The sequence below is a fragment of the Pelobates fuscus genome, chromosome 5, assembly GCF_036172605.1.
Source record: "Pelobates fuscus isolate aPelFus1 chromosome 5, aPelFus1.pri, whole genome shotgun sequence".
Classification (NCBI taxonomy): domain Eukaryota; kingdom Metazoa; phylum Chordata; class Amphibia; order Anura; family Pelobatidae; genus Pelobates; species Pelobates fuscus.
In genome coordinates, this window is record NC_086321.1 from 349,544,940 (window position 1) to 349,569,359 (window position 24,420).

Below are 24,420 nucleotides of genomic sequence, written 5' to 3' on the forward strand. Positions count from 1 at the left end.
GGTCCATTTTAAGAGTGAGAGAAATGTGTGTGTGTACACAGACATAGTTAACCATGTAGAATGCAACATTTATTTATAATAATTTACAAGTTCTGAAGTTCATTGGATTTATATGATGCCAAGTTTCGCCTTCTTAAACCCAAGCAAACTACACTGAAATGTATGAATGGCATAACGTTTGCAGTTCTACTGACCCACACTGTATCTCAGCAACTACTTTATTTAGTATGCCTGCTCTATGTTATGAAAATACTTGATCATTATTTATGAGGTTAAGAACACCTTGTGAAAGGGTTATTCAAAGTACCATGACTTCTTCAGTGATTTGAAGTGGTCATGGTACCAGAAGTCTACTATGAAACGCTGCACATACAGAGTTTAACCGCTTTTGTGCCAGAATTATAATTCTACCTCCGGCAGCATCATTGGGGCATCATTAGCCAGTCCGCCTGCTAACATCAATTCTGTGCATATTTTTTTTTACAGATTTGCATTCATTGGCTGAGAACGGTCAGTTGCCACTCTCAACCAATGAATAACCCTTTACTGAGATAGTCCAAGTGGACAGAAAGTCATCAATATTAAAATAACCACTTTACACACTGTAGAACATCAGTGGCAGAACGCCTTCTATGTATCTGTCAACTGTAACAGGTAGCCTTCTGTTACACTACTCCAGCCACAATATTTGTAATAAACTGCATGGATCCATCATATCTTGTGTCAACTGTACAGCCTTGTGATGTGATCTAAGTATGATAAAAAACAAAAACACACACACACACACACACACATTTGTTCACCTTAATATTGGATAAGCATCATTTGAATTCCACAGGATATAATAAGCTTTGCAGCTGGCCACCAGCATTTTTTTTTTTTTTTTTTTTATAGCTATAATCCTTTCCCAAAGTGTAGACTTCAGGGGTGCCAAAAACGTAGATCCCCAGATGTTTTAAAACTACAGCTTCCAAGACGCTTTGTCATTCTAAAGGCATGCAATACATCATGGGAGTTGTCGTTCTACAACATCTGGGGAACTACCTTTTGGGCACCCCTGGTATACTTACCCAGCAGAATAACTGCACCAAATAACAAAAGCACTCGCATTTTACCAAGCTGCCTCAAAGAACATCTCTGAGATTCAAGCTAATGGCCATTGCTTGCACAAGCCCCAGATCTCAAATGGATAAGGTACCCTGTTGAGAATCTTAAAAAAATCTTAAAAGAGGAGGCCTCAGCCAGGTGTGCTGTCGATAGACTGAGTGTCAGCTGACAATATAAACCAACCAGTAGCCCCCCCTACAGAGCTTGGAAAGTAAACTGGCACCAGGGATTTGCTAATACCATAGCATCGTAATTCCAAAGAAGTTCTAGTGCCTGGAGTGTTCTTTCATTGATAAATCACTTGGAAAGTTGATCTTTTTAGTATTGAATCGTCTGGAAAGATTATAAAACCATGTCCTATGTTTGGAGAGATTTAGACTTTTTTTTTGTGTGTGACGACTGGTGACAAAAAAGGAGTCTCTTACCCAATATTAGGCAAGTTCACCAAACGAAATGGTCACCGAGTATATATATGAATATAGAAATAAAACGATTTATATGTATAATCAAACACACATATATGCATACATGCACACAGAAAATGCTTTAAAAAAAAAAAAAAAAAAAAAAAAAATTTTTTAAAAAAGTCAGCCCACTGATCAACATATCAAAGCTTCGCTGCAAGTTTTTTCACTTTGCCGAAGTTAATGGAGACACATACAAGGAAACTCATATCAATATGCAATATGTTAATGCAATGCAAGTGAAGATTTTTTTTATGTACACACGACAGACTGACATAAGTAAGTGGATGGGATGCAATATAAGATATGCAAAACCTCTGCTGACCTGTCAAAACAGGACAAAACAAAAACTCACTATATGAGAGTCCTTTTATGCCAGTCTATTAGCTTTGCCTCTCCCCCTGCATTGTAATACACGATTAAAAAGAGGTGTGAAAACAGTGCTAAGTGGATCTGTATGCCCATACGGTGTATGCTAAAAAATACTGCTGGGCTGTAATAGGGACTAAGAGGACAATGCCACATTTAGATCTTAAAGGAACACTCCAAGCACTATAGCAACTTCATTGAAATTAAGTTGTTATGGTGCCAGGAGGTCCCTGGTGATTCCTTACACATAGGGATTAACTCCAAAGTTTGCTCTCGAGCTCTGTTCCTCACTGTCCACATCCACATTCTGCAATTCAGCTAGAGGAAGCATGGATGGGGTGCTGCTGGGCAGGGGCGCCGCTGGTTGGTTCAGAGCGTTTAGGTGACGCTCCATGCCAATCAGTAGCTCCCCATTCATAAAACATGTACATATGGGTAAGGAAGCTCCAGGGACCAACTGGCAATATAACAATGTCATTTTGATGAAGCTGTTAAGGTGCCCAGGACGTTCAATGAAACAAGGTGAGAAAAGTATAAATGCAACTTTGAATTTTGTCATCTATGTGTCCTATATTCAAGGAAATTGAGACCAAAAAAACTCAATGTGCCTCAGCCTTAGCCATCCCATCTATCTTCATTGTTATGAGAGAACTCAACTCCAGTTTCTTTTTAAAGAGTAGTACGGTTGTTATAAACTGGAGTGCTAACCATTTATGCTCCCAATACATTACAGAAAACAAAAAAAACATGATGCTGATAAACTGGACCATCCTCCCAGAATATGATTCAGTTTGTTATATTCTTCAGCAGGATCCTGGTTTTCCTCTTGTTTTTTTTTTCCTGTCCACTCCAGAATCCCAACGATTCAAGAAAATAATAATAGCAATTACGTGGGATAGAGAATAAATGAATCAAAATGTCTCAACCCCTTAGATTTGCAACGTTTCTGTTTTGACAGTAGAAGTGATGTGGAGTAGTCCTGGGTAGAAGTCTCTGTAATCCAAAAATAAAGTACAGCTGCTCTATAAGAAGTATGTGAGGGTCCAGAAAACTTAAGTCATTTTTGCTGAATGTTTTTCCTCTTCCGCCTTTTGAAGAAACAACAACATCTGAAAAGTGAAGGGGAAAGAAAAAGTGTCATGTATTGTAAGCAGTGCAGAAGCAAATAAAACAAAAATATATGATGTTTGGAAATATGTAAGCAACATATACGGTATGCAGGACAGGTCACTAAAACTAAACGCAGACCAGCAACACTTAAATGTTTACTCACCAAACAGTAAAAAGTGGTTAAAATTTCAACCAAAATAGGGAAAATGGTGGTGTTGGAGAATTCTTCTAACTTGGCTAATTTGTTCAACATCCCTTCACCGTCTAATCTCTTTAGAAACATTCTACAAAAAGCTGTACTCCTTAAATGTGCTACTGCAAGCTTTTTACATGTATGAGAAAAAAAAAAAAGATGTTTATCACAAAAAAAAAAACAGCCACTGGGGCAGGAAAGATGATTTATGTCATAACCTACTTTGAGTATAAATAGATTTCACTTTTCAGCTCGTATGTTTGGACATAATTGAAGGTTAATGATAACACAAAAAGGGGCAAGCCTAATATTATTTAATTCCATTTTCTCTGATATTCTTTACAACATATACATGTGCCGCATGTTTTTTTTTTTTTTTTAAAGCTTTGCGTGTTGGTTGTAAATGTTCCCAACAACTGCTTAGTGATCAGACCTCTGTATATAGGCAGGTGCCTTTAATATTCCTGTTCCATATACCTGTTCACCATACAGATATTGGGGGGGCGGAAAGATTTTGCCCTAAGGACAGATTTATACTCACTTGGTATCATCTGCTACCTCCACCCCTGTGTGCGCGGTGATGGGAGCGTTGGAATGTCCGGCTGTTGGGTCATCTATATTGAGATCACCATTCGTAGAATTTAAACCCTAGCGGACAGAGAAGATGGTAGTTAGTGAAAAAAAATGTGAGCACCCTCTGTTTCTCTCCCACCTTAACCCCTTAACGCCGTTACGGCGTGCTATGCCGTCACGGGTTAAGTGGGCTTTAACGCCGTTATGACGGCATAGCACGCCGTAACGGCTTGCAGCCCCAGGAGGTAAGTTATACTTACCTCCGCCGCGATCCGCTTCGGGAGGACTGCCTCACAGCCCAGGCAGCCCTCCCACGGCAAATGAGGCCCCCGGGGGCCATGTGATCGCTCTCAAAGAGCGATCACATGGCCCCCTATAGCTGGCTGTGGATATGCCAGCAGGGGGACTGTTTGAAATATCAGACAGTCCCCCTGCTGGTGGGAAGAATTAAAAAAAATAATTAGACATGTGTAAAAATAAAATAAATGCATTTTTATATATATATATTATATATATAATATATATACATATTATACATATGTAACGTCATACAAAGTGTATTTTAATATTAATATAAGTATATATATTAATATTAAAATACACTTAGAATGACATTACATATATATAATATGTATATATATTATATATATAATAGATGTACATATATATATTATATATAAATACGTATAATTAAAATAATAAATAAATTAAATAATAAAATAAATAAATAAAATATTGAAACAAAATTTAATATAAATTATATATGCATATGTAATTTCATTCTAACTGTATTTTGTTATTAATATATATATATCGGTAACAAAATACACTTAGAATGACATTCTATATATATCTATCTATATATAAAATACAAATAACCGCAAATATATATATATATAGATAAATACATATAATTACATAAAAGATTACATTAGTATACACGTAGAATTTAAATACCTATAAATGCATATATATTAAAATTCTACATGTATATTTAAATAATCTTTTAACGTAATTATGTGATTTGATTAATTAAAATTTGATTGACATGCACGACAACACAGGGAGAAAGTGCAGAGAATTTAATTCGCAAGCACTATATTTGACCCTGTAACTCTCCAAGACACCATAAAACCTGTACATAGGGGGTACTGTTTTACTCGGGAGACTTCGCTGAACTCAAATATTCGTGTTTCAAACTGGTAAATTGTATTACAACGATGATATTTTAAGTAAAAGTGACGTTTTTTGCATTTTTTACAAGCGAACTGCACTTTTATGGTCTATATTATTGTTGTAATATGTTTTACTGTTTTAAAACACTAATATTTGTGTTTAGTGAAGTCTCCCGAGAATAACAGTACCCCCCATGTACAGGTTTTATGGTGTTTTGGAACGTTAGAGAGTCACATATAAGGCTTGCATTTCATTTTTTTCACATTGAAATTTGCCAGATTGGTTATGTTGCCTTTGAGAGCGTATGGTAGCCCAGGAATGAGAATTACCCCCATGATGGCATACCATTTGCAAAAGTAGACAACCCGAGGTATTGCAAGTGGGGTATGTCCAGTCTTTCTTAGTAGCCACTTAGTCACAAACACTGGCCAAATATTCGTTTTTTGCTTTTTTCACACAAAAACAAATATGAACGCTAACTTTGGCCAGTGTTTGTGACTAAGTGGCTACTAAAAAATACTAAACATACCCCACTTTCAATACCTTGGCTTGTCTACTTTTTCAAATGGTATGCCATTATGGGGGTAATTCTCATTCCTGGGCTACCACACCGTCTCAAAGGTAACATTACCAATCTGGCAAATTTCAATTTGAAAATGTAATGTTCTATATTTGACCCTGTAACTTTCCAAAACAACATAAAACCTGTTAATGGGGGGTACTGTTGTACTCGTGAGACATCGCTGATTACAAATATGTGCATGTTTTTTGCAGTAAAACCTAACAGTATTATGACATTCACAGTTAAAATGTCAGACGGAAATGCAAATGTAAAAAAAAATCTTATTTTCTCACATTTTTTTTACTTTTATTCATAATAAATGATGTTCCATATATGAATAGTTAATGATAGATTAAAGCCCTGTTTCTCCTGAACAAAATGATATATAATAAGTGTGGGTGCATATAATTTGAAAGAGGGGAACTACGGGTGAACAGACACATAGCGCAAATTCCAGTTTTTGTTTACGTTTTGTTTTGATCAGAACGTGCACTATTGACTCCGTCCTGAAGGGGTTAACATCAAACCAGTAATCCCCAACCTTTAATAATACAATTTGTTGGAAACAGTGAATGTAGGTGCTGCTATCACCTTGTGTGAATCACTCAAAACACACATAAATTTGTCTTGAAGCAATCAGGTCCAAGAATCCAGGATACAGGATCAAAGTAAAAGATTGATCCTGTATCCTGGGATCTGATTGCTTCAAGACGAATTTGGCTTCATCCTGGCCATTGCAGAAGTCCATCTTTACCAAGATTCAACTCTGCTGCAAACCTATAGTCTGAGTCAGCTTTTTAAGTGACTCAGCAACATGTGAGTTTGACTAGTTATTTTACAGTTTTTAATACAAGTGCAAGGTGTATTACCCTATGGTCTTTTTATGCTTTATATCCTTTTGGGTATATACTTATATCAATATTGGTAATACCTTTATTTATTTATTCTATTGAGTGCTCTCACCATCATTTTTGTTTACACTTTTAATCCCCAACCTTTGCTTTACCTGGTGTTTGAGGTGCAACTGAGTCTTATTCGGCATTTGAGAGGTGGCTTCACCTGATATTGAACCGATTGGAGTGGGCTGGAAATAAAGACAAATTAGAGAAGCATTTTAGCATTTTTTTTTCCCCTCGGGAGCTGCACAGCCAACATCAAACTCAGAGCCAGAGATTTACTTAGGGATGCCTTTAAAATTCTCTAGCATGCTCACCAGTGTTTTTCCCACCCAATCATATTCGTAGTCAAAGATCAGCCCACGTCGATCCAGCAGGTCAGTGAAAAGTCGTCGCAGGTACTCGTAATCTGGCTTCTCAAAAAAATCCAGACGGCGAACATAGCGGAGGTAGGTAGCCAACTCCTCTGTAAAAAAGAATTAAGAGATTCTAGAATCAACATAAGCTGGTCAGAAATATGCATGCCTCTGAATACAGAAAATCTAATAACGTTTTTACAGCAAATAAAAGAAAGAGGGTCTAGTATATGTAATGCCACAACAAGTGAAATTAAAGTTTTGACGCCATGCCTTTAAAAATAAATAAATAAATATATATATATATTCCTCGTGTATTACAAATAATATCTAGGTATAAAGATTCCAACCTGGAAAATTATCACAAAGGACCTCCACAGGGGTGGATCTTTTGGTGTCACCTATTTTCTGATACCTTTCTTTCAACGTGTCAGCCTAAGGGATAGAAAAAACAAAAACAAAGGTTAGGCGTTGCAATCTTTTCTATGAAGAGAGCTTGAAGAGCACACATGGAAATTGTGTTCAGGCATTTTACTATTTAGAGATACACATGCAGACTACACTTGATATTTAGTGAATAAATCCCACAAAAAAATAAATTTAAAAAGTTCCTCATCAATAGTATTGGCAAACGTCTTTCCATTCACACTGAACTGAACCGAACCGATAACTGAATGCAAGAGGTTTTTCCTAAATGCATTTCCTGTATTTTACTGCTTGAATGTTTACAAGAACTGTGCCACGGAGAGAAGGTTTGCTATACCATATTCCACATCCTGAAACAGGAAGCTAAAAGTCAGGCGGAGGGACAGTAAATATTAGCATACACAGTTGATTGTAGAAAAAGTAAAGAAGTTTCACTGATAAAAAAAAATTATTAATACTCTCTTCATGACAAAATAGCCTAAAGGAAATATGCTTATTACGGTAACAAAGAAAAGAAAAAAAAGAAAGAATAAACTAATACATAAACCAGAATGGTAATCTAAACCTTGGAGAATGCAACAACTCAAGTGAAGGGAGAAGGTGTGGATTAACCTTCCTACCACAAAACCTACTTTAGTATATTTAGGAGACCCATTCTTCCTTATACCTTTGTTAGTAGATAATTCTAAGTTGTGATTTTATCATTATTTTAATATGCCTCCTTTTATTGCTTAATTGTTGGATTAGTTGATTTAAGGACATATTTCATCTCTTTCTTTTGGACTTGTGCTATGTACTCTACTTCCTTGTTATTTCCTATATTTTGAGTTACTACCACCAGTAAAAGACCTCAGTGTTTCCGTGACCAATTTGCCAATAACCGTGACATCCTATTTTTTTGAAATGTTGATTGTCTATCATGTTTACATCTTGATCATTGTACAACAAAACCCACTTAATTTTAAAGCAAAGTTCTAAATGATCTGTTTTCGTAACATGACATGATGTTGAAGAAAGGAAAGTTCTGCTACAAAGTTTCTTTACCTTAAGACCTTGCCAAGGCAGACTTCCACGAAGAAAATACATGAACATGTGGCCCAATGCTTCTAGATCATCCCTCCGGCTTTGCTCTGAAAACAGGAAAATAAAGATATTAAATAACCGGTTACACTGAAATAGTCCATATAATGGAACGATCGACAAACCACAAATATGTGAAGTGACAATATTCTGGAGAGGCAATATAATATTGTGTATGCTGTGCTAGTAATATTTTAGCACTTGTATAGTTTTGATATTATATAATTTAAAAAGTATGGGAAAACTGAGCCTTTTTTATATTCTATTTCTATTCTGAAAACTGTTGTGTATGCTGTGCCAATTCCCTTGCATTCTATAAATCTTCCAGTGTTTAAATAGTGCCTGCAGAAATAAAGAAGGATCAATGACGTAGATCTAGAATTTTGGTCAGGTTCTTAGTACGGATACAAAGAAGAAATGTAAAATGAAGTGGGTAGTGCAGAAACTACTGTACTCCCATAATGCACTTGGCTGAATCGCAGTAAGCAATGTGCACAAATGGCATCACAGCTCAGTTGCAGTTTCATTCTAGGCCATCAATAAAAAGATTAACAATAAAATACAACTGCCTATAATAACTTTATACAATGGCTAGTATGAAATGCCAAGCCTTTTCTTCAAGGCCCCTGATGTGATGGTGGCTAAATAGTGGTCACTTTGTCCCACTCTTGTGATTGGTCAAACGATTTTATCCAGTCCTAAAACCCATTTTACCTATGTGACCCAGCACACTGCAGATTTGTATCAGAATTCACATTTTGTTCCGATAATATCAGTCCGTAATTTGACGGACCCGTCTCACCTGTGCCACTTAAAGCCTAAGTTATCAAAACCGACAAAATGGGCCAATGTTGCATTCGGAAAGAAACTGTGTCCGTGCAGTGCACAAAAAAAAATATTTAGTTGGATCTCTGGGTCGTGGGTGCCATTACAATGTACAATTAAATTTACCATCTCTTCATCATCTCTTTTGAACATTCTACTTCACAACTTCAGTTTAAGCCCATCTATTTTTTGATCTTGGGTTCCCAACTTGTATTTCCGTGTATAGTTCATTGGTTGGTTAAAAAGCAAAATGCCATAATGTTAATCTGTCCCTTACTTTGTCTCTGTATATCTTTTGACTGTGTTGGAATTTAGGTTAAGGTGGAGTGGGTGGCAGTCTTGCTTTATGGATCTTTGCAATATCCTTGTTATCTTAAGAATGGGTTACTTTCATCTTCAAGGATGCCCAGGGTTAAAGCGGCACTGTCAAGCTGAACGTACCCTTCTTCATTTGTCTCCTCTTCTCTTCCTTTCCCAGAATCCATTTTTCTTCTCTTTATTTCCGATCTAGTTTTCTTTAACCCCTTAAGGACCAAACTTCTGGAATAAAAGGGAATCATGACATGTCACACATGTCATGTGTCCTTAAGGGGTTAAAACATGAGACAAAATAGGGACTACTTCGTCTAATGTATTTTTCCTATATCTGAATTTCTTTGCCCCAAGGAGGAGCTTAAGTCGGCTCCATTTCATGTGTCAAAGTTTTTTCCACAATACTCACCCTACTCCTTAACACAGGAAATGGAGCAGATTTAAGCTCTACCTTGTGAATGTCAGGCGTAGGAAAAATACATAAGACAAATATTATGTCTTATGTTTTAAAGAAAACTAGTTCAGAAAAGAACAGGTTCTGAGAGAGGAAGAGGAAACAACAGGAGAAAGGTCAGCTTGGCGTGACAGTACAGCTTTAAGGACATTTGTAAATTAACTTAAAAATTATTTTGTATTCGCACTGAACATATCTTTGCTATATCCTAGTTAATGTCTTACCTTTTCCCAGGTGAGTGTTGATACTCATATATCTTGCAGTTCCAGTCAAGCTTTTATGTTCTCTGTATGGAATATGTTTTTTGGTTTCTGGGTCCCAATACTCTTTGGCCAGACCAAAGTCAATAATGTGGATTATTTTTTGACGTCTGCTTCCAGGACGACCAAGCAAGAAATTTTCTGGCTTCACGTCCCGGTATATCAGGCTCTTTGTGTGCACATACTCCATACGTGAGATCTGTATAAATACACATTACAATTGCATGAATTGGTTAAACAGATACTTCGATTATATAAAGTAGGTGTAAAGATCAGTGATCGGAAAAGACACATATGAGAGAAAACAAGCATCCTTTTTGTCATAGCAACTCAGACTGAAAGGACCAAAGGCACCTGACACAGCAAAGCGAGTGTGAAACAGTTCATAAATGATTTGACAGAATACCACTGAAACATGCCACCATAATTAATACAGTGCGTTCGGGTTTATGGCGCTTAAAATGTCCCTTTAATCCTACAAACTTTTTAAGGGAAACGATTATTAAAATGAACTTTTAATATACTGTTATATTAAAAGAAAAAAATATACACATGCTTCTAATGGGCACAAGAATTCAGTATAACCAGTATTGTATATTTTATTGTACAAAGTATCCTGCCTCCAGTTGTAACTGTTGTGTTTCTTGAGCATTCTACAGACAGCAATAGGCTCGTCTCACTGTTTGGAACACCGTCAAAAGCTCGATATGCACAGGCTGGTGCCGTTGGATGTTCAGTGACCCTTGTCATTGAATTCTTTTACAATTATGTAATCAAAGAGAGGCTGAGGAAAGGAATAAAACCAAAAGTATATATTTTAAACATAATGGTTATGTTCATTAGACACTGCACTGTAGTAATTATTTATACTACAGATCACAGGTTATTTTTTCAACAATAAATATGATTCATGCAAATGTTTGGGATTTAACCCCTTCAGGACGGAGTCAATAGTGCACGTTCTGATCAAAATAAAACGTAAACAAAAACTGGAATTTGCGCTATATGTCTGTTCACCCGTAGTTCCCCTCTTTTCAAATTATATGCACCCACACTTATTATATATCATTTTGTTCAGGAGAAACAGGGCTTTAATCTATCATTAACTATTCATATATGGAACATCATTTATTATGAATAAAAGTAAAAAAAATGTGAGGAAATAAGATTTTTTTTAAATTTGCATTTCCGTCTGACATTTTAACTGTGAATGTCATAATACTGTTTTACTGCAAAAAAAATGCACATATTTGTAATCAGCGATGTCTCACGAGTACAACAGTACCCCCCATTAACAGGTTTTATGTTGTTTTGGAAAGTTACAGGGTCAAATATAGAACATTACATTTTCAAATTGAAATTTGCCAGATTGGTAATGTTACCTTTGAGACGGTGTGGTAGCCCAGGAATGAGAATTACCCCCATATAATGGCATACCATTTGAAAAAGTAGACAAGCCAAGGTATTGAAAGTGGGGTATGTTTAGTATTTTTTAGTAGCCACTTAGTCACAAACACTGGCCAAAGTTAGCGTTCATATTTGTTTTTGTGTGAAAAAAGCAAAAAACGAATATTTGGCCAGTGTTTGTGACTAAGTGGCTACTAAGAAAGACTGGACATACCCCACTTGCAATACCTCGGGTTGTCTACTTTTGCAAATGGTATGCCATCATGGGGGTAATTCTCATTCCTGGGCTACCATACGCTCTCAAAGGCAACATAACCAATCTGGCAAATTTCAATGTGAAAAAAATGAAATGCAAGCCTTATATGTGACTCTCTAACTTTCCAAAACACCATAAAACCTGTACATGGGGGGTACTGTTATTCTCGGGAGACTTCACTAAACACAAATATTAGTGTTTTAAAACAGTAAAACATATTACAACAATAATATAGACCATAAAAGTGCAGTTCGCTTGTAAAAAATGCAAAAAACGTCACTTTTACTTAAAATATCATCGTTGTAATACAATTTACCAGTTTGAAACACGAATATTTGAGTTCAGCGAAGTCTCCCGAGTAAAACAGTACCCCCTATGTACAGGTTTTATGGTGTCTTGGAGAGTTACAGGGTCAAATATAGTGCTTGCAAATTAAATTCTCTGCACTTTCTCCCTGTGTTGTCAGGCATGTCAATCAAATGTTAATTAATCAAATCACATAATTACGTTAAAAGATTATTTAAATATACATGTAGAATTTTAATATATATGCATTTATAGGTATTTAAATTCTACGTGTATACTAATGTAATCTTTTATGTAATTATATGTATTTATCTATTGCCTAAAGATAGATTCCAGGTTCAGTTAGGAGACCCCCTCTCCCAGCCCCAAAAAGAAAGTGGGGTGATCAAGGCGGGTGTCCCTCCCGAAACCCTGAGATCAAAGAAGCCACCAGGTTGTACAGATTACAGGGGGTAACCCTAGGAGAAAATTATTGAACAGAAAAAAAGGTTCTAATTCACCAGCACAGATACCCGAATCGGTAGTGTGCCAGGAAAAAGATGTACAACCCTTAAGACTCGTTCTTATGATTAAAAAATCGTAGTTTATTGAATAAAGCTAAAAACCTTAGTCTCCAGTCCACTAGGAACTAATTGTCGTAGGTCAAAATTAAATATTCTATGTCAAAGACTCAAGGCAACCATCAGGGATAATAGGCAGCTTACTATAGACAAAAGTTCTAGCAGGAACTAATCATAGGTATCCAGCAGGCATTAATACACTCCTGTCAGTGCTACACGGCTTAAATTCATCCGTAAATACTCTAAATCAATTGACCAGTTGAGTGCTACGTGAATACTGTCCCTATTACCTCAGCATAGCATAGAGCTCATGCCTACTAACAAGAAGTTCTAGCAGGAACTGATCATAGGTATCCAGCAGGCATTAATACACTCCTGTCTGTGCTACACAGTTACTCTGAATCAATTAACCAGCTGAGTGCTGCCTAAATAATGTCCCTATTACCTCAGCATAGCATAGAGCTCATGCCTACTATCACAATAGTCATATGGAGTGACTAAAAAAACACAAAAAAGGTTAAGTAAAGTGCTAACCCCCACACCCCAAGTGCATAGTTAAAATAAACAAGGATCAAAGCCCAACGCGCGTTTCAGCGTATCTAGACGCCGTCGTCAGGGGCAAGTGTGAAATCTACCAGTCTCTCCCACTTCCTTAAAAAGCCGAATTCTTAATTGGTCATCGTTACCAGCTGGTCCCCATCGTAAAGACTCACAATCCGTTGGTCCGGACGAGACTCCTCCTACCAACCTAAGCCAATGAGTCCATCTCAACACAGCTTGCCTCCACGTATCCCACGTGACGATTACGTAATCACGTTACGTCACGTGGGTAATGAGGAGGCGATTGCGACGTCAGGATACCCCACGTGACTGACGTCGAGCGTTACGTCACGTGGGTGGGGAAGGACGCCATCTCCATAGTTACATCCCCTCACTAGCGAACTATATGACTGAAAAAACGTCACTAGGTGGGCGGGGTTATCAAAGATCCCCGAAAACACGCTATAGCAAGGGGATAAGTCTTATAAAGGAGATCAAATCCTAAACCAGGGTTGTCTATTCATTGCCCAGATATTATAACAGTAACACAATGTAAAGTTATGAAGGACACACATACATGAGGCCCACTAAAGAAATAAAGAATATTAAAAATAATAATAAACTTGTAATTTAATTGTGAATGGGCACTCCCTAATGCAAGATGTGTCCCAACCCCATTATCTAACCATAGGAGGTCAGTGTAGAGTCCTGTTATATATTAGATATCAAGGGCAAACATAGATCCCTCCCGATAATCAGGTGACTAAGGATAATCAATATAACATCACTGAAGTGTATATAAGGAGATACACATGGTAGATTGGATCCCTAAATGAACACAAAACAAACCAAAAAGTGAATTATAGCTTCAAAAATAAATTATGGATAAAAATTACAATCATAATGAACAAAACCCCTTATAACGTTACTGGACAGAGTGTGTTCATTAGATGAAAGGGGTATATGAAAACCCCTCATTTAGACCTTGTGGTGACAGGGTTTGGAGTTTAAAAATCCAAAATGCCTCCCTCTGACGGAGTTTAATATCCCACCCTCCCTTTCGTTGAGGCTGAGGGATATGTTCTAATCCCAGGAAGCGTATTCCTGCTGAGGAGTGATTATGGCAGAGATGTAGATGTCTTGATATAGGGGTTTCAAGACGTCTCCTTACTGAGTTTACATGTTCCCTAATTCTAAGCTTAAAGGGGCGAAAAGTTTTCCCCACATACATAAGACCGCATGAGCAGGTTAGTAAATAAATAACCCCTTTCATCTAATGAACACACTCTGTCCAGTAACGTTATAAGGGGTTTTGTTCATTATGATTGTAATTTTTATCCATAATTTATTTTTGAAGCTATAATTCACTTTTTGGTTTGTTTTGTGTTCATTTAGGGATCCAATCTACCATGTGTATCTCCTTATATACACTTCAGTGATGTTATATTGATTATCCTTAGTCACCTGATTATCGGGAGGGATCTATGTTTGCCCTTGATATCTAATATATAACAGGACTCTACACTGACCTCCTATGGTTAGATAATGGGGTTGGGACACATCTTGCATTAGGGAGTGCCCATTCACAATTAAATTACAAGTTTATTATTATTTTTAATATTCTTTATTTCTTTAGTGGGCCTCATGTATGTGTGTCCTTCATAACTTTACATTGTGTTACTGTTATTATATCTGGGCAATGAATAGACAACCCTGGTTTAGGATTTGATCTCCTTTGTAAGACTTATCCCCTTGCTATAGCGTGTTTTCGGGGATCTTTGATAACCCCGCCCACCTAGTGACGTTTTTTCAGTCATATGGTTCGCTAGTGAGGGGATGTAACTATGGAGATGGCGTCCTTCCCCACCCACGTGACGTAACGCTCTACGTCAGTCACGTGGGGTATCCTGACGTCGCAATCGCCTCCTCATTACCCACGTGACGTAACGTGATTACGTAATCGTCACGTGGGATACGTGGAGGCAAGCTGTGTTGAGATGGACTCATTGGCTTAGGTTGGTAGGAGGAGTCTCGTCCGGACCAACGGATTGTGAGTCTTTACGATGGGGACCAGCTGGTAACGATGACCAATTAAGAATTCGGCTTTTTAAGGAAGTGGGAGAGACTGGTAGATTTCACACTTGCCCCTGACGACGGCGTCTAGATACGCTGAAACGCGTGTTGGGCTTTGATCCTTGTTTATTTTAACTATGCACTTGGGGTGTGGGGGTTAGCACTTTACTTAACCTTTTTTTGTGTTTTTTTAGTCACTCCATATGACTATTGTGATAGTAGGCATGAGCTCTATGCTATGCTGAGGTAATAGGGACATTATTTAGGCAGCACTCAGCTGGTTAATTGATTCAGAGTAACTGTGTAGCACAGACAGGAGTGTATTAATGCCTGCTGGATACCTATGATCAGTTCCTGCTAGAACTTCTTGTTAGTAGGCATGAGCTCTATGCTATGCTGAGGTAATAGGGACAGTATTCACGTAGCACTCAACTGGTCAATTGATTTAGAGTATTTACGGATGAATTTAAGCAGTGTAGCACTGACAGGAGTGTATTAATGCCTGCTGGATACCTATGATTAGTTCCTGCTAGAACTTTTGTCTATAGCAAGCTGCCTATTATCCCTGATGGTTGCCTTGAGTCTTTGACATAGAATATTTAATTTTGACCTACGACAATTAGTTCCTAGTGGACTGGAGACTAAGGTTTTTAGCTTTATTCAATAAACTACGATTTTTTTAATCATAAGAACGAGTCTTAAGGGTTGTACATCTTTTTCCTGGCACACTACCGATTCGGGTATCTGTGCTGGTGAATTAGAACCTTTTTTTCTGTTCAATGTATTTATCTATATATATATATTTGCGGTTATTTGTATTTTATATATATATAGATATATATAGAATGTCATTCTAAGTGTATTTTGTTACCGATATATATATATATTAATAACAAAATACAGTTAGAATGAAATTACATATGCATATATAATTTATATTAAATTTTGTTTCAATATTTTATTTATTTATTTTATTATTTTATTTATTTATTATTTTAATTATACATATTTATATACAATATATATATGTACATCTATTATATATATAATATATATACATATTATATATATGTAACGTCATTCTAAGTGTATTTTAATATTATATATACTTATATTAATATTAAAATACACTTTGTATGACGTTACATATATATAATATGTATATATATTATATATATAATATATATACATATTATATATATATATATAAATATATTTAATTTATTTTTACACTTGTCTTTTATTTATTTTTTATACTTCCCACCAGCAGGGGGACTGTCTGATATTTCAAACAGTCCCCCTTGCTGGCAGATCCACAGCCAGCTATAGGGGGCCATGTGATCGCTCTTTGAGAGCGATCACATGGCCCCCGGGGGCCTGATTTGCCGTGGGAGGGCTGCCTGGGCTGTGAGGCAGTCCTCCCGAAGCGGATCGCGGCGAGGTAAGTACATCTTACCTCCTGGGGCTGCAAGCCGTTACGGCGTGCTATGCCGTCATAACGGCTTTAAAGCCCACTTAACCCGTGACGGCATAGCACGCCGTAACGGCGTTAAGGGGTTAATCTCCCAAGTTCAGTATTTAGCACAAATAAATATTTTTATTTCATTGGGTAGGAGAATGCACACAGATAGGTATAGTTAATAGTTAAAATAATATGTCCGTTAAAACAAATAAATTGCCAACATACCATCCAGAGCCTGACTGATAATATTTTTCTGGTACTGTGCGTTTTCTAAATCACGATCCAAAAAATGTCAAAGCCTTTTAGTTACTTTAGAAAATAAGTAATTTAGTACATTAATGGAATAGGCACCTGTGCCAACATGACACTGTGGGATAATTTAATGTTGCACAATGTCAAGACAGAGCAATCAGCAAAAAACATTATATAGTTATGTAATAATATAATATATATAATAAATGGTTCTGTTTAAATCCAAGGTACTCACTAACTGGACTGCTATCATCAGCACGGTTTTGAGGGTGAATGTTCTGTCACAGAGGTCAAACAAATCCTCCAGACTGGGCCCGAGCAGCTCCAGAACCATAGCATTGTATTTTCCACAGGGTCCAAAGTAATACACCTGAGGAAGACCCTCTGAAACATAAAAGGAAAATAAAAAAGGGTGAATTAAAAGGAGGATGTGGAAATATTTAAGACGTCATGGAAAAGAGGTTGCAAATAGTTAATCGGAGATATTTACGTTGACTGAGAACTCAATGTATCCATCGGTCATGTGCAATGAGTAGATTAAGTTACAATGTAGAAGATATCATCACTTGTAGCTCTATTATCCTAAGACACTGCACAGCAAATATTTTAATGAGTTGTGGTTCAAGGGTTACTCCAGGCACCATGATAATTTCAGTGATTTGAAGTGGTCATGGTCCTGGAGTCTGTATGTGGAAACGTTTCACTTTAAAAAAAAAACACTGCATACACAAGATTTAACCCCTTTGCTGTCAGAGTTGTAACTCCCCCTCCAACAATGTTGTTGTGGTGTCATCAACCAGGCCGACCCTAGAGTTCCAGACTGACCAATTTAAATTCTGTGCAAATCCCGATACGCTCAGCCAGTGAACGAGTGGCAGGATCGGCATCCGTTGTAAAACCTGCTTCAGAGGAGACCCGTTACCCAGCAGCACCAGATAACAGGGCAAATTGTTCTAAAACGATTTGGCCGATTACTGGGGAACGGCACATCATAATCACTAGAAGAGGCTGCAGTGGTTATGATAGTTGGAGTAACTCCAAGAACACTCCAATCACCATGATCACTACAGCTCAGTGTAGAGTTTATATTGCCAGGAGTGTCCTAGCTTCCTCCTACTGTAAACAGTGAAAACATTTTAGGTGTTAATAGGCAGATGGCACTGTCTTCTGGACAAACCCTTTGAGCGGTTGAGGCTCCCCTCACTCACCATATTCCTAATGAGCAAGCATTAGGAATATCAGTCTCATCCATAGATGGAAGTCAGTGATATACTGAGCATCTCAGCTGCGGTAGGTATTCTGCTTAGACTGTCCCTTTAACACAACCTTATGCAAAGTAGTGTCTCATTATAAATATGCAAATACTACACGCTCTAGGAATCCCTGTGCTATTCTCTGACAAGAATTTAGACACATCATGTATCATAATGTCATGTGAGCTTGGTTCTTGTAACAGCAGACTTGTCTCTGCTCACTGTTGAATTATTGCAGTAGTTTATCACTTCCGTCTTTAACCCCAAGTGTATTATCAGGTTTGGATTTTTGCACTGAACAGATTTTTTGTTTTTTGTTTTTTTTTAAACCAGAGCTACAATTTAATCTTTTTATTTTCAAGATCTGAGGTCGTTTTAGTTAAACTCACTTTCCTTTAAGTAGGGGTGAAGGGTCAAAGCAAGACACACACGAAAAATATTAAGAAAGGATGTGAAGCAATGAAGGATATAAATAATGCCGGGAAGGATTTTGGGTGGGGAGGAAAAATAAAGGAATAGGAAATAAAGACCCTAGAGAGAAAGATGGTTCGGCACAGAGTAGGCTGAGATGAGTGCCATGCAAGACCTGCTCAGAAGGAGACTGGAAGGAAGAGAGAGAGAGAGAGAAATCAGCAATGGCAGAGCAGCATCTAAACAAAAAAGACATGAAAATCAGTGCATGAAGATAAAATGAGTTGGGAGAGATAAGGAATGTTAGATGGTATGTGAGACAGATGAATGCAGTGTTTCACATGAATGTTGCAAAATACATCCTGCATGACGTGGCTTCTACATCTAAACATCTCCATGGAATCTCACCTGAATTCCCGAGCTGCTTATAGAAGCGGTACTCCAGGTGCAGCTGCGGTGCTCTTGATTTGATTGGCTCCTGAGGGAAAGCAAGAGAATTATAAGTACATAGAAACAATCTTGCTACCTCTCTCTCTTCTCAGCAAATCTCCAAGTCATGGGGGGAGGACTGCCAATTATCTCTGACACATTGTGTATGTCTTTGTGTGTGCATGTTATACATATATGTTACTGTACCTAACCCTAATTAAAAATACATTTATATATACACTTTTTTTTTTAAAGTAAACTACGCTGAAGAGCGCACGTAGGAGAAAATAAGCTTAGCTATCCATAATTCACTCAAGCTTCGGTCTTATAGTATATGCCAAATGTCTCCCACAAAATGTCAAGCTCTAACCACTAGCTTGGCCTAAAAATTACTGCATGGAGTGTTCATAAGTGTGTAAAAATAGGGTCAGTGCCTATCAATAAATGGGTATTCTGCACATGTGTGTAAAAGGGCATTGTATGGATATGTGCCTAAACTCCTCCACATTGATAGTGAGATGTCAGTCATGTCACTGTTCTTATTTCCCCTCTATCTCACATACACCCACATCAGGGCTCAAAGTTTCCACTCACCGCTAGCCATTGGTGAGTGTAAATTTAGTCCTGGTGAGAAGAAAGTCACCCCTGGTGAATATGCCAGGCTTGCAGTGGCAAGTCAATTTTAAGGCCTGGCTAGTTGCATAGGACTTGAAATATTAAGCCAAGCCCACATTCAGTTTGATATATATATATATATATATATATTCCATTTTAAGACTCCCTTCCTGGTCTTCTAGGGAGTGCAGGCATCTAGAGCTGTACTTCTTTCATTACAAACCACTGCACAGCTGCCAGTGGCTCACACTGCCGTGAATCATAACATTATCCAGCTTTACTAGTGTAAGCCACTAAGAGCTGAGCAGTGATTGAAAATGAAAGAATAACAGCTCCAGACCGCTGCACTTCATACCAGGTGATGTGGTGCTTCAAGGATCTCAGCAAGTGCACCTACTGGACTCTTAAAGGGACACTATAGTCACCAGAACAACTACAGCTTAATGTAGATGTTTTGGTGAGTATAATCATTATTTGCAGTCATTTTTATGCAAACATTGCTTTTTCAGAGAAAAGGCAGTGTTTACATCGCCCCTAGAGACATCTCCAAGTGGCCACTCCTCAGATGGCCACTGGAGGGGCTTCCTGGCTCAATGCAGACCAGTGCCGGGCTGGAAATAAGGTGTGTTTTATTAACTTTTTTTTTTTTTTTTTTATATTATTTTTATATTCTTTATTTTTGTTGCGCAAAGAGTACATACAATAAGCTTGCATCGCCACAATAGCAGAGCAAACCATGCATTTTCAAACAGTTGATAACAGTGTTATGGCTTTGGTATATCATGCACACATTTTTGTTTAAGTTGAGTAAAACTTGCTAATCAGTTACGGTACATTTAAGTGAGTAGAGAAGGTACAATATAGTATGCAGTATCAAGCAATAAATGATTTTCTTTGCATTTGCATTCGAGTTGTGTCTATTGTGAGTGCCTTTTAGTGCTATTAAAACAGGCTCAGCCAGCATGTTGATTAATAAGAGCCCTGTGGCCTGTGCTTGGCAGTTTAGGATGACAGACAGTTAGATGTGTTGAACGTGTAAACTAACTTGTAGGATGCTTTAAGTTCTACATGTTAAGCGTGTTTAAGTTAGGCTAAAATAAAATGTTAACGTAAGCATAAACATAAACAGATAGGTGGGTAGCTGTGTTGCCCTCTGTGGACAGGGGGGCATCGGAGGCAGCCAACTAAGTTGTCAAGTCCCCTAGAGTCCCGCAATACCTTTGCCTCTGCCAGTGCCACTCCCGGTCACCCCCCACCCCCCCAACTTGCAATTTGCCGATCATCTAGGGGCTTTAGTGGTCAGCGACCTAAACACAGTCAGCTAATTCCTCTCACTCTGTCGCTGGTCCATGTCAGGCGTCGGTCCTTGATCGAGGCCATTGCTGTCAGATACAGTGTGGAGAGATCTGGACACCCCTGCTGATTAGGTCTTTGCTGGCTGTTGCCTGTACCGGCATGGTGTGCTGAAGATTTCTCTTTCGTAGCGTGAGCTGGGATGTGGACTCCACTGCCGCGAGCCTTGTGAGTGCCGGTCGTCCGTTGTCTCCCTGATGTGGGTCGCATGCCTAAGTGCTGCTTCTTCTGCGTGGAGCCGCGACGTTTCAGGGGCGGGAGTCCCCTTCTGCCCCGGGGTTGCATGAGGGCTGGTGCTTGTAGGCCACGAGCCTGGAGACCATTGTGGTCCAGGTTCGACCCTTGCGGGATGGTGCGAGGGATCGTGGCAGGTCGCTTGGGAGTTCTCTTGGCTGTTCCCCGCTTGTGTGGCCGGCACCTCTGGGGCTTGCCCCGTGTTGCTCTCAGCCCGGGAGGGCTTAAAACGTGGGAGTCGGACGCTTGGGTTGTGGTGTTGCCCTGAAGCGGACCCTCACTCACCCGTCTGCCGTCGGCTCTGGACGTAGTATAGGAGATTCAGCATGGCACTTCAGCCCATAAGCGTGCTTCTAGCGTGGCCCAGAAGCGGTCAAAAATGAGAGTAATGGAGTCACTTGCTTGTTCCCTGGTGTGCATTGCGCCTGGGTGCTTTTGGTGCTTGTCGGATGATGTTGAATGATGGTGTACCGCCATCTTGGGTGTTCCCGTCACCGCGTCTTCTGGAAGTCTTTGTGCCCGTCGCTTGGTGCTGATTTCGGGACACTCCATCCGGCGGGGACCGGGATATCCCCCACCGGTCCACAGGGGGGGGGGGGTACATGATTTGCACTCGCTTGTTGCGTGCAGCGTCAGGCGGGAAGGTGGCCGTCCTTCCCCCATGCCTCCGCTAGGCCTCATTCTTGTGCCGCGGTTCCCGGTCAGGATTGGTGCCGAGTTTGGTATCGGCACGTTCCGGGGTGCCTCCTCTAGCCGATAGGCTGATTTGTGGCGGCATCCCTGCGATTTTCCTCGGGTTATCAGTCTAGTTTGGGCCATCACGGTAGGAGCTCATGTAGTGTGCGTCTAGTCAGGTTGCCTGCTTGGCTCCGCCCCCCCTTATTAACTTTTAATAATGTGAAATACATGTTTGTGTTCCTGACCCTATAGTGTTCCTTTAAAAAGTACCACCGTCTCTAGATTCCATGTAGAGACTGATGCAATAAAAAAAGCTGCTAACCAAAAACAAATTTAAAAAAAATATATACATAAATGTTAACTGTGTGCACAAAAACATGTTAATGGCAGAGATCAGCAGAAAATGGCACAACTGTTAAAGCTGACTAAAAGGCCACAAATACTCAAATAACTTCTCAACATCAGTGGAGTGCGGACAGAAATCTCTAAAACACACAATGTGTCGCCCCTTACAGCAAATGAGTTGCAACACCAGTAGAGTATTTTGACATTCCACCCTTCTAGTAATAATAATAAAATAAATGATGGCTAGAGCATGTATGTAAAAACCACACATTGATTACTGATGGGTGGAAAATGTTGCCTGTCCTGATGAATCTCCGTTTGTGCTGTAGCATGCGTATGGTAGAGACAGATTTTGGCATTGTGTGAATGGTACAGGCTGGTGATCGTGGTGCATTGGTGTGGAGAATATTTTCTTGGCACAAATATGAATTCCTAATACCACTGCATCCCGTTGTGGCCACTTTATAACTAGTACAGCAGTACAGTGACACATGACACAAAACACACATTGTCTCAAGTTTCTTTCACAAACATAGAAGTGACTTTTAATTACTCGGATTGACAACAAAGCCCCCAAGTCTCAGACTGTGCAGCATTATGGAAGAACATTTCCTGCATCTTGTTGAATCCAGTACCAGATGAGATTTGTGATAGAATAAATACTCTGCAACTCCAAAACACACTTGGGACTATTTTTTATTCTAATCATAAGATCTGGCCAAATTTCAACCTCAAAAGAGGTCTTAATCAGGTTTCCAGGGTGCATGTTTAAAGGACCACTATAGTGCCGGGAAAACATACTCGTTTTCCTGGCACTATAGTGCCCTGAGGGTGCCCCCACCCTCAGGGCCCCCTTCCCGCCGGGCTCTAGAGAGTGGAAGGGGTTAAATTTACCTATTTTTCCAGCACCGGACGGGGGACGCTCCTCCTCCTCTCCTTCTCATCGGCTGAATGCGCATGCGCGGCAAGAGCCGCGCACGCGCGCATTCAGGCAGTCCATATGAAAGCATTCTCAATGGAATTGAGAATCACAGTGAGAGGCGCGGAAGCGTCTCTAACGGCTGTCTGGATTAACCCATTTATAAACACAGCAGTTTCTCTGAAACTGCTATGTTTATAGAAGAAAGGGTTAAACCTAGCTGGACCTGGCACCCAGACCACTTCATTAAGCTGAATTGGTCTGGGTGCCTATAGTGGTCCTTTAATGACAAGTTCTTGCTACATTTTCATTACCAGGATTGCAACATCAGAAAAAAAAAAAATCAATCTATATGGATCTCACATAACAACTGCTCCTCTGGATTTGGGACACTAAAAAGGCACAGGTTTGCTGCAAATGCAAGAAAGAGGAAACAACACCCGTGCACATTGGTTTCAAATTATTCTACACAGATGTATTTTTTTTTTTATTCACATACAAACAATTGCATGATGCAAGCAGACTTAGCTTTATACATGTTTGTGCGTTATGAGAAAAAAAAAAAAAGAAAGAAAGAAAAAAAGAAAGAAAGAAAATGGGAGTTCCACTTAAAGGGACACTCCAGGCACCCAGACCACTTCTGCTCATTGGAGTGGTCTGGGTGCCAACTCCCACTACCCTTAACCCTGCAAGTGTAATTATTGCAGTTTTTTTAAACTGCAATAATTACCTTGCAGGGCTAAGTCCTCCCCTAGTGGCTGTCTATTAGACAGCCACTAGAGGGAACTTCCTGGTTTCTAGCACAGGTTTTCTGTGCTAGAGCGTCGCTGGACGTCCTCACGCTGTGTGAGGACCTCCAGCGCCGCTCTATTCCCCATAGGGAAGCATTGAAATTAATTTTCAATGCTTTCCTATGGGGTGCGCATGCGCATTAGGTCTCCTCGGCCGGCGGGCAAGATCAGTCTCGCCCACCGGCCGACGTAAGCAGAAGGAGGAGCGGCGGGGGAGGAGGAAGCAGCGACGTGGGACATGTTGCTGCCTCTGGTAAGTCACTGAAGGGGTTTTCACCCCTTCAGCAACTGGGGATTGGGGGGTGGGAGGGAGAGGGACCCTCCAGTGCCAGGAAAACGGATCGTTTTCCTGGCACTGGACTTTCCCTTTAAA

The 24,420-nt window shown here is 39.2% G+C and overlaps 1 protein-coding gene across 1 annotated transcript in view; it reads right to left on the reverse strand.

The window, feature by feature from the left end:
• Window positions 1–1,776: 1,776 nt before the first annotated feature.
• Window positions 1,777–24,420, reverse strand: part of CSNK1G2 (casein kinase 1 gamma 2) — a 38,830-nt gene continuing 16,186 nt past the window's right edge. The window contains exons 4-12 of the mRNA XM_063455888.1: window positions 19,092–19,161; window positions 17,255–17,403; window positions 10,128–10,362; window positions 8,277–8,362; window positions 7,157–7,241; window positions 6,768–6,916; window positions 6,561–6,638; window positions 3,785–3,891; window positions 1,777–3,049 (exon numbers count right to left, since the gene is read on the reverse strand). Coding sequence (XP_063311958.1) covers window positions 2,998–3,049; window positions 3,785–3,891; window positions 6,561–6,638; window positions 6,768–6,916; window positions 7,157–7,241; window positions 8,277–8,362; window positions 10,128–10,362; window positions 17,255–17,403; window positions 19,092–19,161 — 1,011 coding nt within the window. The 3' untranslated portion in view covers window positions 1,777–2,997. The remainder of the gene's footprint in view (window positions 3,050–3,784; window positions 3,892–6,560; window positions 6,639–6,767; window positions 6,917–7,156; window positions 7,242–8,276; window positions 8,363–10,127; window positions 10,363–17,254; window positions 17,404–19,091; window positions 19,162–24,420) is intronic.